We start from the raw sequence: 14,113 nt of genomic DNA, 5'->3' as shown, positions 1-14,113 counted from the left end.
GAGATACCTCCTCTTCTCTTCCTCCTGGCTCTGCCATAATCTTTCTTTTACTAATAATTGATTGTTTAAAATCTGCCTGATATACCAAAATTTTATTATATCTGATTTAAAATGTCTTTGGCGAGAGCTTGCAGGGTGACACCGACATCGAGCGTAGCGAGATAGATCGGCTAATGATAAATACTATGATTGTCTTGTCTTGGCGAGGGGTCTCCGCATCAAATAAACCCATCAAGTATATATGAGTGAGGCAATAAAGTGTCATATGGGTTACAGATGCTAGCTTGGCATAGATGGACGGTAATCTTATAGCTAAAATTGGCATGAGCAAGGTATTGTCATTCAACATTTAAACCATGCTGCTTTTGGATATGCTATTGGAGATATTTCATATGCACAGACTAGTGGTTTATAAAAAAAAGTATTCAGGCAACACAGAGCAGAGTGTGCCAAGGCCCAGCTGGTCCCTGAAACATCTGATTGAATGGTTGAGGCAATGATAAGGTTGAATCGCCATTAACCCAGTGGCAGTTATCGGATAGAGAGTTTAGGGCCATGGTCAATTTGGAAAAAGGTGTCGAGTTCAAGACTAGTTTATTAGCAAGAAATGCGTAGGATGTATTGTATTAGCAATTATAAAGTAAATTAAATAAGGAAAAAAGTGCGTTGTATTTGGGAGAATATGTATATAATGCCAGTATTGGGTTGACAGTGAGTATATGGAAGATTCGTAAGCAATGAGTAAGAGGGGAGGGGGGGGGGGTTTAGTTGATGGTAGCAGCAGTGAAAAAGTTCATGTTATCAACAAGAACACGAACGTAATTGTTAACATTGGATTGATTGCCGGCAGAAGGAGCACTACTAGGTGCACCTTGATAATCGTTGATCAAGCGCTCCTCATCAATGGTCACCTTGCCCTTACCCTTCTCATTACGCACAATTGCGGCACTGCGACTGGTAGCATCGATATTAGAGCCCTTCAGATCCTTGATCTCCTTTTGTGTGATACCAAGATCATCCTCAGGCACCCAGATGGTAGGTTCAGGGTCGTAAGTCGAAGGGTGCATGTAGGATTCAGCTTCGTACAGTGATCGAGCAGCGTTCAAGATACGATCCTTGTCTTTTCTGATATCCTCGGGGTTCTTTTCTTTCTCCTCGTGAAGACGTTTCAATAATGCATAACGAGCATGGTAAGCTTCCACAGGCGTACGTGAATTGAATGAACTGTGAGTCGCCAATTTAGAGAATTCTGGCTTGTCGTTATTGATGTAATTGTGAGAGCTTGTACTGCCTTCTGATTTATCGCGTTCATTCTCTGAATCCACTGAATCATCAGAAACATAACCCGTCTTCAAGTTCTGCTTGTCGTCGTCTTGAATATTGATGTTGAGAACATTGTTGTCTTGCAAGAGATCGTCGTTCTTCTTGGTATCCATATCCACATTTTCAAAGATGGAAACGGGCAGATACTTGAACAGAGGCTTGAAAGCACAATCGTAATAGTAGAGAGCAAACGAAGTACAGATAAGACAAGCAATCATCAAACCCATTTGACCACGAGCACCTGATCTGATAGCGAAGAGGCCGATCAAGGTCAGTTGAGAGATCAGCAAGCCAATGTAGATGTGACGGATGGCTCTAGGGAAAGCACGGCCAGCTGTTTCGTAAGGAATTTCGTAAACATACAAGAATTGATACAGGTATACAAAGTATTGCAATATGAAGAAGAGACAGACAAAAGGCAAGATCAACGGAGAGATGACACCATACTCAAGACCAAGCACAAAGATGACAGTTTGAGCAGGGATCAATGTACCAAGATTGACAATAGGGCACGACTTTTTAGCATTGTAGATATCTCTGGGTGTGGTGTTGAACATGGGCATGACATAGGACAACAGGTAGGGCACCAACTGGAGCATGGCTTGACCAGATTGATTAGTTGCCTGGAGCATGACAAAAGTGATAAAGAAGGTAGAAGCCTTGGGCAAGTTTTCAGAGAGGACATTGATGATACCGAATGGGTTCTGGGCGAGGTTCTTGATCTCATTGGCCATTGTCATGACACCACCAGAGATAGTAGACACCAGAACAACATCAATCAATTGGAAAAAGAAGAACTTGTGAAGCACAGACAGCTGAACAAACGACTTTTGAGGGATGCCTTCCTTTGTGGAGAGGAAGGTGAAGATGATGGGCACTAGAGAAATCAAGATGGCCAAGGCAACAGCAGGCAGAATACCTTGAATGATACCGACAGCAGTGGGACCCAAGTTGTTGATGCCAGAGAGGAAGGGCAAAGCCTGAGACAAGGTCTCTAAATTGGCAATCGCTTGGACGAAAATCACAGGAGCAGCCCAAAAGATGATGATAGCAGAAGTAGCTGAAATACTCAAGAAACGACGCATCATTCTCTCAAAGGATCTAATGTTCATGTTCTCCCAAATGACGTCAGTGGGCGAGATGCCAATGGTGCGAGGTGCCATTTGCATTGCTTTCTTGTGCATCAATGATTGTGCTGCCATGTGGGCTGCAATTTGCTGGTTGAATTCAATGAATGCAGAGTTACATTGTTTCAAATTATGAGCGTCTGATTGTTTCTCGGCGATTGATTCGTTCAATTCCTTGATTTGGTTGTGGTAGAAATTGATGGTATCTACTTTGTGGCCAAAGCAAGGCAATGGAATAGGCAGGCTGTTTTCACGGTGAGTAGGGCGGATCTTTTCTGGGATATCGGATTGAGTAAGATTCTCTTCATCGACTTGGTTCTTCTTGTCTCCAATCTTGATGTGGTGTTTGTATGTGGCCAAGATGGCTTTGGTGATGGAGGCTTCCAAGCTCAAGGCTGCCTTTTGTCGCTTTTGCACAAGGTCAGGAAGATCTTTTAGTTTTCTGTTGAGCCAAATGCGCCTCACACCACCAGGGAACTTGGAGAAGATGCGCTCCAAATCTTCAGTATTGTTGACGTTTGTTGGGATGGAAGGTACGTAAACAGTTCGAGCAGCTACAGTTTCAGCATAGTCGGGACTGAGTAGGAACTTTCTTCTCAAATCGACATAAATGTGCGTCTCACGGAAGGTGTAGTACCATACAAGGCCTGAATGAACGTCTATCAGTATCAATGTATCCAGTGATATATATATATACCGTCCCACACTTACCAGATAAGATACAGGCCAACAGGCAGTGAGCCCATGTGCGGTTATCGTCAATGACATTACCCATTGTTAAATAGGTTAGACCAGGATTATTGCCTTGATTTATGGTAATGACGGGAAACAAAATAGGGATAGCGACAAGAGAGTACAGGGAAAATGTAACCATTCCCATTCGAAGTAACTTGAGGACCATAAATCTATCAAGACCCATTGATTTGATCAAGTCTTCGTCTTTGATTCTGAAGATGGCGATGATCCAACGACCAAATCCAGTGGGCAATGGAGGAGGTCGTCTCCTATTAGGTATGTTAATGACAATGCTTATACAGTTAGACAACAATAACACCTACTCCTTTGCTACTGCATAAGTTCTAGGGGCGTATGTTTGGGGTCTGGTTGTACGCAAAATGAAGAAGGCGCCAAAGAACCCAATGGCTAATACTGCATTGAACCACAAGGCTGACGTGAATGTAGATGTTGAATTGTCGAAACTGGACAATGAAAAATTTTATAGGTCAGTACAGGGTGGTAGATCAAATTGGATGGTGTTACTTTTTCTGATCATCGCCATTCTCTGCTTGTGCATAGCATGTAGTCGCTATGACGCTTGAGAATAAATAAAGTAGTATAAACTTCATTTGTTCAAATAGTGAAGAAGAGAAGAAGAAAAAGGAAACCCAACAAATGATACATTTTTTATACCAAAATGAAATAGGAATCTCCTTTCAAAAAGCGACTTTCATGTAGTGCGATTTCAGATAGGCAATGTAACCAACCACTTGCAAGAGAATTGCTCTGTGGTTTTTAATATAAACTTTGAATAATGTTGTAATAGCGCCGTCATAAATCAACACACTAGCTTATAATATACACATGTTGTTGGCTTGCTTTTGTGGTATATCAAACGATCCATTCATTTCGCCGCCAGAGTAAGGGGGTGATCCTTTTTCGCCGTGTATATGGACTTGATGCCTACTTATCAGTCATACACATATCCAGACAGCGGATGATTGTTCTATAGGGCATTCAACATTGCTCAACACATTTTTGAAGTGTAACGTAGCACTGTCCAACTTTTAAGCTTTGGCTGTCTCATAATAGGTTGCATCCGGGCACATCTTTGCACATATAAAGGTATTTCCCTTGTGATGATGCTCGCTCATCATCCAAAAAGAATATTTGATCCGTTGTGTTTTATATTTGTTTCTACAGTTTCAGAGAATGTTTAAACAATGTATATGTCTAATAAGGTTCTTGAAAGCCAGTGATACCGATGCTTTGATCAATACGAGACATGGCGAATCCATCCACAAGAATGATTTTTTTGATTTGCCACTTTTCACATTCAACATGATACACAGTAGGTGAAACTTGCCTTTTTTTCTAGCTTTTGCGATTCGTACGGGTAACAGTTTTTTTTTTAATCGAAAAAAAGGCTCCTTTTATTTGTTTATCTGTAAACTTTTGGACATGTAGAGACACATGCATCTGGATTGCATATATTGCATCAGACTGTTTATCTGTTGTGCTGGATGTGCCTCAAAGGAAAAGAAGCTTGTTTCTGATATCAAAACGAACGTGTGCCTTTAATTGATGGGAAAAACGTCTTTCGTTCAAGATGCTATGCAAAGGATCTGATCTCGCGGAGAATCCGAAATTTACGCCAAGAATGACTGTGTATATCAGAAAAAGATCGATTCAGATGCTAACTTTCTATCTGAGGTTGCACCAGTATTGATCTACTACTTCTTCTGCTCAATGTGATACAGATTGTTGAGAAGCATTCTCTAAATATGATGGCATCCATTGACAAAGATATACGTCAAGACAGGGCCTCATATTTTGTCAGATATTAGCGCCTACATCATTCACTTCACACAGCTTACGATGGTTCATGAGACTCTAGTGGGAAACTGAAAGATATTGAGTTACATTATATTTATGAATGACTCATGACCTCACTGCTGATTTAAGAAAAAAAAAAGCTGGCCGTAGTAGATGCCTAAAAAAAAAATCCACATATGAAAGGTATGCTTGTGCTCGTATAATTTTATCGAAATTCAAAAGTATGTGCTTTGCTCAAGTAGCTTCCAAAAGATGGGCTTTACGCGGGATTGTGAGATTTTTAATTCGAGTACAAAACTGAACCGTAAAAAGTAGTTTACTACACTTCAAAAATTGTATTTTCATCTGTCTGTATTTTCGAGTGTGATGTTCGTCGTGCAATCGCAGTTACACATCTTTTTGCTAGATGGATCCAGTTTCTTTGAGCAGTCAGACTGGTGTACCAACTACTTTCAATTCTGGTAAACAAGTAATCCTGCACTCTATCGCCTGTTCTATGGTAGAAGATAGTTTTCTCTGATTTTTGACTATGAACCCCAATGACAAAATATTGGCTTTGTATTGAACGGCAGGATGCTTTTCAAATCAAGTAGCAAGTGATGAAACTCCAGTGCTCAATGTAAAATGGCAGTTCTGGTCCACAGCATGATAGAATCTGTAGTTGCGCAAGTCGATGATTTGGACCATTTTGGCTCGCTGGCAGAAATTTAACACTCAAAACAAACTTGGGTAGATACCTTTCTAACAAGCTCTTAGACCAGCTCATTAATCTATTAGCCTCAATACCAATCTGTTGGATTCACAGGCTTGAAAGCAGCGAGGTATACATAAAACTCAACACTGGTATGGTGAAACTACAAAGTACATTCAACGGTAATCACTGCTTTTGCAACATTGCTGATACGAGTCTATTGCATCAATCATTGTATTTCTTGAAAACTACCGAGAAGACGACGAAAAGTTTCTCATCAGATACATACAAAATGTAAATGTAATGAATTTCCCTGTACCTGATTACACAGTTTGTAACAGCCAAAGAATCTCCAATCTTCCAGACTACCAAACGAAATTCTGCTACTGTCTTCATAAATCCCACATTATTGACCACTATCGATCTAAGCTTCAAATGAAATTAAATGGAGGCACCACCACCATTGTAACATACTTTTTCAAACCTCTGAAATAAGCTCCAGTGAACTTTGATGCAATTTGATGTACTGTATCTCGCTTTTACCATTGGTGCTTTGTTATATATATATTGCAGAACTCCTCAGGATGAATGATGATCTCAGATCCCTGATGAGCACAATAGGCACCCTTAAGCTACATAAAGTAAACCAAAACATGCGAGCTCTGAAAAAACACCATTGCATTCCAGGGTTCTTTGTGGCGGTCATCTATAAAAGCGGCCCATTATGGCTTAATTTGTTTTACACAATCAAACGCTATAAAAATAATTCTCGTGCGCTAGCTTTTCTCTGCTTGGTTTACTTTCTTATAATTTCTCTTTAAATTTCAATTTTGAAAAATTCAAGCTAGAGCTTTGAAAGTAGCAAGTTACTATGACAGTTTTTTGCGTAGAAAATGATGGTGCAATTAGATTTTAGATTGAAAGCGTTGATGATGAGGAATTAGAGATTTGAGAAATATGCAAATTTTGGACAGATGCTGTTTGTAAAACTTTTTGATTAGTATATAAACTTGGGTCATGTGTCTATTAAAAGTTGTAGAGAATACGTTAGTTGAGTAGAGCATGTTTGACTTGAGGTTATTTGAGGACAATGTGGATGAGTAATGAGGAAAGATAGTAAAAATGAATAATTTTCAAAGGGCTGTACCGCTGGATTTTACTAAGTGAACGCGAGGCTAAAACTTAGTAGTTTTTGTTTCTTTTTCAATTCTCTATACAATGGTATGGTTATTATAGGATAGTAAAAAAAGTTTTGATTATCCCCTGCTTGTAGCTCATTAAATATAAGATTTTGAGTGAATTCATAAAGGGAAGATACATCTGGCACCTAAAATTCTTATATTATAGTGGATATAACGTAGAGCTATTGAATGGTCTTTGTTTTGTGCGAATCCAGTGAGTATTTGCCGAGATATGATCAAAGAAGGGTATCATGCAAAATCATGGATTTTCCTTCAAAATCTGCCTGTGGTATAACAGGCAAAAAAATCTGGTGACGATTTTTTGGTCAGCACAATATTTTCAATATTTCATGATAAAATCATGCCAGAGCTTCAAGCAATAGCTCATCCGATAGAAAATTTGTTGGTCTACAATGTTTAGTAATGCTTAACAAAATGTTTTGATGACAGATACTGATTAATCTTTAGAAAACAGTCAAAAAATTGCAAAAAAAATCGTACCAAATATCAGGTGAACAATGTACACCAGAGACTTGATATGGGTACCATTGTATTTTCCTTTGAATTCTCTACAAGTTTCACGTAAGTTTGAAGGGGTGTTTACTATCAAGAAACACGTAATTTTAAGGTCGATAGATTTCAGAACCTCATGGATCATCATTCAGAATATTAGAAATTGAAGCTCCATTGACCTTCCGCATGTGTACACCTCACAAGTGTGCATTTGACCCAGCATTTTAAAAATCGGAGCGTACGAAAAGGGTCATATTAACTTGTTGGTTTCAAGTTATCAATAAATACTTGACATGATGAAGAATATTGCTGTTGAGACTAGACAGTTGCAGCCAACTCTGTGTAGTCATAGTACAGTCATCTTGTGCTCAATTTCATGCAACAGTGTGCAAAGTGATATATTTGCGAATGCAGCCACATCAAATATCTGGGCCACGGAGATACGTGAATTGGTTTAAAGCGTGGAGCTTCTCGGTGGCCACTACACCAGTATTCCTAATGCGGGTACCAGCACCAGCTTACGACGTCAATTGAAGTTACAAGAATGCAGCTGAGAGCTAGGATTCCTTTGTAGTCTGTCAAACATCGTCTTGAATCTGAATAGTTTGGATGTATATAACAGTTCTCGCGAGGACACAAATATTAACACATCGATGCCTTGTTTCTCGAGGATCTTGTCACACCCAGATTCTCCTATTTTCTGTGCATGAAAAAAAGTGCTGATATGCATCAAATCTACGGCAATGTTAGATGCCATCTCCTATTTCCTGTTGCAAGAAGAAAGCAAAAAAAAGAACTATCAAAGCACTACAGCAAAACGTCAGGACTATTATGAAAAAGGATGAGCTCTGTTCCATAAACCTGAAATCTGAAGCTTGCAAGAAGGCCAAGTACAATTGCAAGGCTGGACCTATCATTGGAATCTCTCCTGGATGCTCTGGATCAAAATGAATACTTGGTAATAATCTTTGTATTGTAACAAACAAAATTAGCTATACGTAATTACGAGACGTTTGAAATAAAAGTCGATATTATAGTTTAAACTAACAAAACTCGTCTACGATGGCACCCAATATCTTTCAGGGCATGTAGACGTTGATTATATGCAATGTCACATTCAACAGCGCTTTAAAATAACGAGTGCAAGCAGAATATTTTTTTTTTCACACTCCCTTTTTCGAAAGCTTTTCATTCAACTCTTTGTACACAAGCATGGCTAGCCGTTCGCGTTCATCGTCGCCCTATTATAGAAGACGCTCACCTTCATCGCCAAGAAGAGAAAGATCTGGCTCTTCCAGACGCCGTTCTCTTTCGCCTAGAAGACGTCGTTCTCCATCACCCAGAAGGCGCGATGACAACAACGACCGCAAAAGAGACAGAGGCCGTTCAAACGAGAGATACAGTAGACGTTATTCACCCAATGGATATCATAGACAACAGAGAACAACAGACATTGATGGCATTACCATTCGTCCAGAAGAAAGCTATACTGATTTGTAAGTAAACCTCATCATACTCGCCGTGTGTGTCAAATGGATTACTAACACTCATCATTGCATTAGTCGCACACGGGTGAGAAATGAATCCACAAAGACCATTTGGGCGCCTTCACCTGAGCGTGCTCGATCCATGACACCTGAAGATAGGCCTCGTAAATCGAAAAAGAGCAAAAGATATGACACGGACAGCGCAACGGATTCATCATCATCAGAGGATGAACGTCGCCATCATCGCAGCAGCCGCAGCCGTCGCAGCAGTAAGCATAAATCCAGCAGAAGCAGTAAACATAAATCCAGCAGCAGTAGACACAAGAGTAGTAGACATGGCAGCAGTCGACACAAGTCCAGTAGCCATCGTCATAGTAAAAAGAAGAGATACAGCTCATCTTCATCCGCATCATCATCTGAAGAGGAGGACGAGAGAAAGAGGTCATCCTCTCATGAAAAATCAGCACTGGAGGTAGATCAATCACAACTGGACCAAGTGCAAGATCTTTGGGTTGAAAAGCAAGTGGACTTGCCTGACGATTTAGCGCCTGTTGGACCCGTCCCCTTGGCCGAAAACGAAGACAATGATGAAAGAGCGTATGGTAGTCAATTATTACCGGGAGAAGGCTCTGCCATGGCAGCCTATGTCAAGGAGGGTAAACGTATTCCTCGTCGTGGTGAAATTGGACTGAGTGGAGACCAAATTGCCGAATTTGAAAAAGCAGGTTATGTGATGAGTGGTAGTCGACATCAGCGTATGAATGCTGTGCGTCTTCGAAAGGAAAATCAAGTTATTTCAGCCGAGGAAAAGCGATTGGTGTTGCAACATGCACAGGAGCAAAAGATCAAGCGTGAAAATGAGATTATTTCTGGATTCAGAGAGATCCTTAGCGATAAATTTAAAAAGGAAGATGAATAAATAAAAAAAAAAAGAAACGTGTGCTACACACCTGCAAAGGGGGAAACAAACAACATGCTCGAATTCTCCGTTTTTACTATAAAAAAACCCTGCAAGATCGTCATTGATGATGATGATTCCATTTTCTTGGCGGTTAATTAATTCATCCTTGCTGCTGTTGGCTCTTTTGAAGCTACTGGATGTTTCTGTTTTCATTTTTTCTTCTTTCTTTCCTATTGTTTCTCTTTTACTTGATATCATTATAAACTACACTATTAGAAATGAGATACGTGCAAGTGTGCAAAGCACTTTACGACTATGAATCTCGAACCGAAGACGAACTAAGCATCAAAGAAAATGATATTTTGTACATTATCGAGAAAGAAGATGATGATTGGTGGCGAGCTGAATTAAAGCAGCAGAATGGAGAAGACCAAGGCCCTGTTGGATTAGTGCCTGCCGACTATTTAGAAGAGGTAATCACTGAGGATTAGCAAGTGAAGCGAGAGAAACACTTACATCATTCTTATCAAGGTTACGCCAATCGGTCGAGTGCGCGCAGAATTTGATTATGCTGCTCAGCAAGAAGAAGAGTTATCGTTCGAGGAAGGTGATGAGATGGATCTACTGGAGCAGGATGATCCAGATTGGTTTCTTGTCAAATCCAAGAAGGGTGAAATTGGATTGGCACCAAGCAACTATGTGCAAGATGTAGACAACCATTTTGAAGAAGCCCAAGAGCAACAGCAACAGCAACAAGACCCTATTCCCACACCACCAGTCGTAACACAAGCATCCATGGCTGTTGCTCCTCCAGCTCCTCCAGCAGTTCAACCCATCTTGTCGCATACTGTAAGTTTCCTCTATATTAGCACTTGGAGAAATTGTGTCTGATTACTATTTTTAGACTGGCTCAACCACTGCTACTCGAGAAGTCATTGCGGATGATGCTCAATCTTGGAACGTTCATGAGTACGATGCCGCTAAAAAGAAGAAGAAGAAGGGAAAGGGCAGTTTATTCGTCGGCAATGGCATGATTTGCTATGGCAGCGAAACCGATAAATCCTTGCCGGTGCAACAATACCCTATTTTGGATGTAACAAAGTATCTCTACGACGGTAAAAACTTGCATATCGAGATTGATGGTGCTAAACAAGCAGTACTGGATCTTCAAGCCTCCTCCAAATCAGAGGCCAAAGCCATCTTGGTCAAGATTTCGGATTCGACACGAGCCGCTCAAATGTCAAACACCCATTTGAGTCTATCCAGTCAGAAACAAATCGCTGCTCCAGCTCCTGCCATTCCTCCCATGACATCTTCGTCATCCTATGAAGCTGCTGCTGCTTCTCCATCACCACAGGCTCATTATGATGAACAGGAGCAGGATCAAGAAGAAGAGTCAAACTGTGTCCCCAAGTGGGGTATCTCCATCTATTCTTTCCAAGCTGAAGGTGGCGATGAATTGTCTGTTGAGGAAAACGAGCAAATTTATGTTTTAGACTACGAGAGAACAGATGGTTGGTGGCGTGTACAAAAGGTGGATGGTGATGTCGGTTTGGTGCCTTCCTCCTACGTTCAATTTGACGATGAAGAGGGCAATGAACAAGAGCATGATCACTCTACTGCTGCTGGTGCTGCTGGAGTGGGTGCCGCCGCTGCCGCCGCTGTTGCTGCCTCTTCTCGCAATGACAATGTAGAGGAAATCAGAAGAAAGCGTGCTGAGGAGGAGCGTGCCTTGCAACAACAACGTGTTGCTGAAGAAAGAGCTCGCGAAGCACAACGACGCAAGGAACAAGAAGAACAGGACAGAAAGAGACGCGAACAGGAAGAGGAATCGCGCCGTCGTAGAGAAGAGGAAGAAGCGCGCCGTCGTCGTGAAGAGGAGAGACAACGCGAAGAAGAGGAGAGGGAACGACGTAGACAAGTTCAAGAGGCTGCCAAACGTGCTGAAGCTGCTCGTCAAAAGCAATTAGAAGAAGACTACAAACGCAAAGAAGCCGAACGTAAAGCATCGCTTGCTCGTTCAGCCTCCAAGACGCGACATCAAGATCTTCCTAAACCAGACCCAACAAAGATTAGAACATGGACAGATCGAAGCGGTTCCTTCAAGGTAGAAGCTCAGTTCATTGATTTTCACAATGGTAAATTGCGTTTGCATAAACTGAACGGTGTCAAGATTGATGTGCCTGTGGAGAAGATGTGTGCTGAAGATGTGCGTTGGGTGGAAAATCATACAAGAAGACCTAGTCAAGCTGATGATGAGGTTGCACCTGCTATGCCTCCTCGTCCTCCTCAACAACAACAACAACAACAAGCTGCTCCACGTGCTGCTCAACCACCACAAAGGAAGCTTAATGAAAGATGGGATTGGTTTGATTGGTTTATGATTATCGGCATCCCTATGCAGCAATCACTTCAATACGCTGCATCCTTCAAAGCAGAGAAACTCGACGACAGTGATATTCCCAACTTGACGCACAAGCAAATGAAGATGTTGGGCTTAAAAGAGGAACACGTACAGCGCGTGGAAAGATACATTGAAACTGGTCAACCTGAAGAGACAACAGAGGAAGAAGCTACCAACAAAAAGAAGGAAATGAGTCAAATTGAAAAGGATGAAGAGTTGGCTCGAAAGTTGCAAAAGGAATGGGAGAGTTCTGAAGGCAGTAACAAGGGAAAGGGTGAGTGAATCAAAGGCATTTAACGTGTGTTATCTTATGAACAAATCAATCTTGTTTTAGCACCCTCTTCTTCGAATGCTAGACCTAGACCCAACGTGTCTGCACCCAAGGATGTGCATCCTGATCTATTGGACTTTATCGGCTCTCAACTAAGCAGCTCTTCCACAACAGACAATGCCAAGGGCAAGGAACTTGAGAAACCCAAGGGCGATTTGATTGGATTCAACGATGATGCTTGGGCCCCTCGTGTAGAGAGCAGCCCTATCGCTGCCATGTCACCCATGAAGACAGCCCAATCCAGCAATGCCGTGGTATCTCCTGCTGCTCCTGCTGCTCCTGCTGGACCTACACCCGAACAAATCAAGGCTGCAGAAGCTGAACGCAAACGTATCCAAGAAGAGGAACAAATCCAAAAGATCCAATTGATGAATCTACAGCGACAAGCCAAGGAGCAACAACAACAATTGGAGCAACTGCAGAAATTGACACAGCAGCAATTAGAGCTTCAAAAGCAGTTGGCAATGCAAACAGGTACACAGCAGCAGCAACAACAGCAGCAGCAGCAGATGTTACAAGTGCAAGCTCAACAGCAACGGCTTCAACAACAGCTTGCTCAACAGCCCCCTCAACTGCAACCCTCGTTTGCTGCTCAACCCACTGGCTTCTCTGCTGCTCAGCCTACTGGTTTCAACGCTTCTCAACCCACGGGCTTCAACGTTACCCAGCCTACTGGCTTTAGTCCTCAGACAACTACAGGTTTCCAAACTGGAGGCTTCACTGGTCAACAACCCACACCTGCTGCGGGTCGTCAAAGACCTACACCATCACACAGTCTTCCTTTAGATCCATCCCTTGGTCAATGGCAACCCAATCAACCTACTGGATTCCAGCAGCAGCAACACCAGCATCAACAACAGCCCATGCAAACTGGGTTCCAACAGCAACAACAACCACAGCAACCTATTCAGCAAAACTCATGGCAAGCGCTTCAACCTCAAATGACAGGTTTTCCTGCTTCCAGTCAACCCGTTGGTGGCAGCAATTATCAACAATCATTGCCTCCACCATTGGTACCTTCTTCCACCGCTGCTGGACAGCAAGGGCTTCTTTCAAGATCACACACCATTGGTGTCCAACCTACAGGTAGACATTGGAACAGTGCTAGTAAGTTCAGTGGTATGAATCACTCTGATAACGCTGTTTAACACTTTTTTTTTTTTTTTTTTTTCAAATTGCAGCTCCTGACAACCCCTTCGGATCTCCCACTTTATCTCCACTGCAAGCACAAATGACAGGCGTTCAATTCTCTACACCTAGTCCTCAAGCATTCCATCAAAGTCCTTTACAATCTCAACAACCAACTGGTTACATGCAACCTCAAATGACCGGTTTCCCTCCTCAACAACCGCCACAGCAACCAGCAGGTAATAGTATTTTTACTCCTCAAGGTTCCATGCAATGTAAGTGTAATCATCTGATGATGAGAGTCATTTGGATTTGACAGCTCATGTGTGTGTTCATTTTATTTAGATGGCCAATCTGCTTTCCCTAATAACCAACGCCCTTGGTAATGTACGACACTCATTATTTTTCAATATTCAATAAAGATAAGGGCACTTTTAATAGGCCTTAACATCTATATGGCCCCACCCTCTCATC

The 14,113-nt window shown here is 41.8% G+C and overlaps 3 protein-coding genes across 3 annotated transcripts; 2 read left to right on the top strand and 1 right to left on the bottom strand.

Moving 5' to 3' along the window:
• Nucleotides 1–764: 764 nt before the first annotated feature.
• ATC70_003971 (uncharacterized protein) lies at nt 765–3,796 on the bottom strand (the record flags this gene model as incomplete). The annotated part of the gene is made up of 4 exons (XM_064823326.1): nt 765–3,097; nt 3,162–3,454; nt 3,509–3,649; nt 3,711–3,796. 4 exons carry the CDS (start codon nt 3,794–3,796, stop codon nt 765–767), a joined length of 2,853 nt encoding a protein of 950 aa, XP_064678638.1.
• A 4,804-nt stretch (nt 3,797–8,600) lies between these two features.
• ATC70_003970 (uncharacterized protein) lies at nt 8,601–9,794 on the top strand (the record flags this gene model as incomplete). The annotated part of the gene is made up of 2 exons (XM_064823325.1): nt 8,601–8,884; nt 8,951–9,794. 2 exons carry the CDS (start codon nt 8,601–8,603, stop codon nt 9,792–9,794), a joined length of 1,128 nt encoding a protein of 375 aa, XP_064678637.1.
• Nucleotides 9,795–10,054: 260 nt separating this feature from the next.
• On the top strand, nt 10,055–14,025 carry ATC70_003969 (uncharacterized protein; the record flags this gene model as incomplete). Its single annotated transcript, XM_064823324.1, has 6 exons — nt 10,055–10,249; nt 10,308–10,625; nt 10,681–12,454; nt 12,515–13,618; nt 13,693–13,914; nt 13,985–14,025. The coding sequence occupies 6 exons, from the start codon at nt 10,055–10,057 to the stop codon at nt 14,023–14,025; spliced, it is 3,654 nt and encodes a 1,217-aa protein (XP_064678636.1).
• Between the last annotated feature and the right edge of the window lie 88 nt (nt 14,026–14,113).

Source organism: Mucor velutinosus, assembly GCF_035048745.1.
Source record: "Mucor velutinosus strain NIH1002 chromosome Unknown tig00000268, whole genome shotgun sequence".
NCBI classification, from domain to species: Eukaryota; Fungi; Mucoromycota; class Mucoromycetes; order Mucorales; family Mucoraceae; genus Mucor; species Mucor velutinosus.
This window is presented reverse-complemented; position numbering and strand designations above follow the sequence as displayed.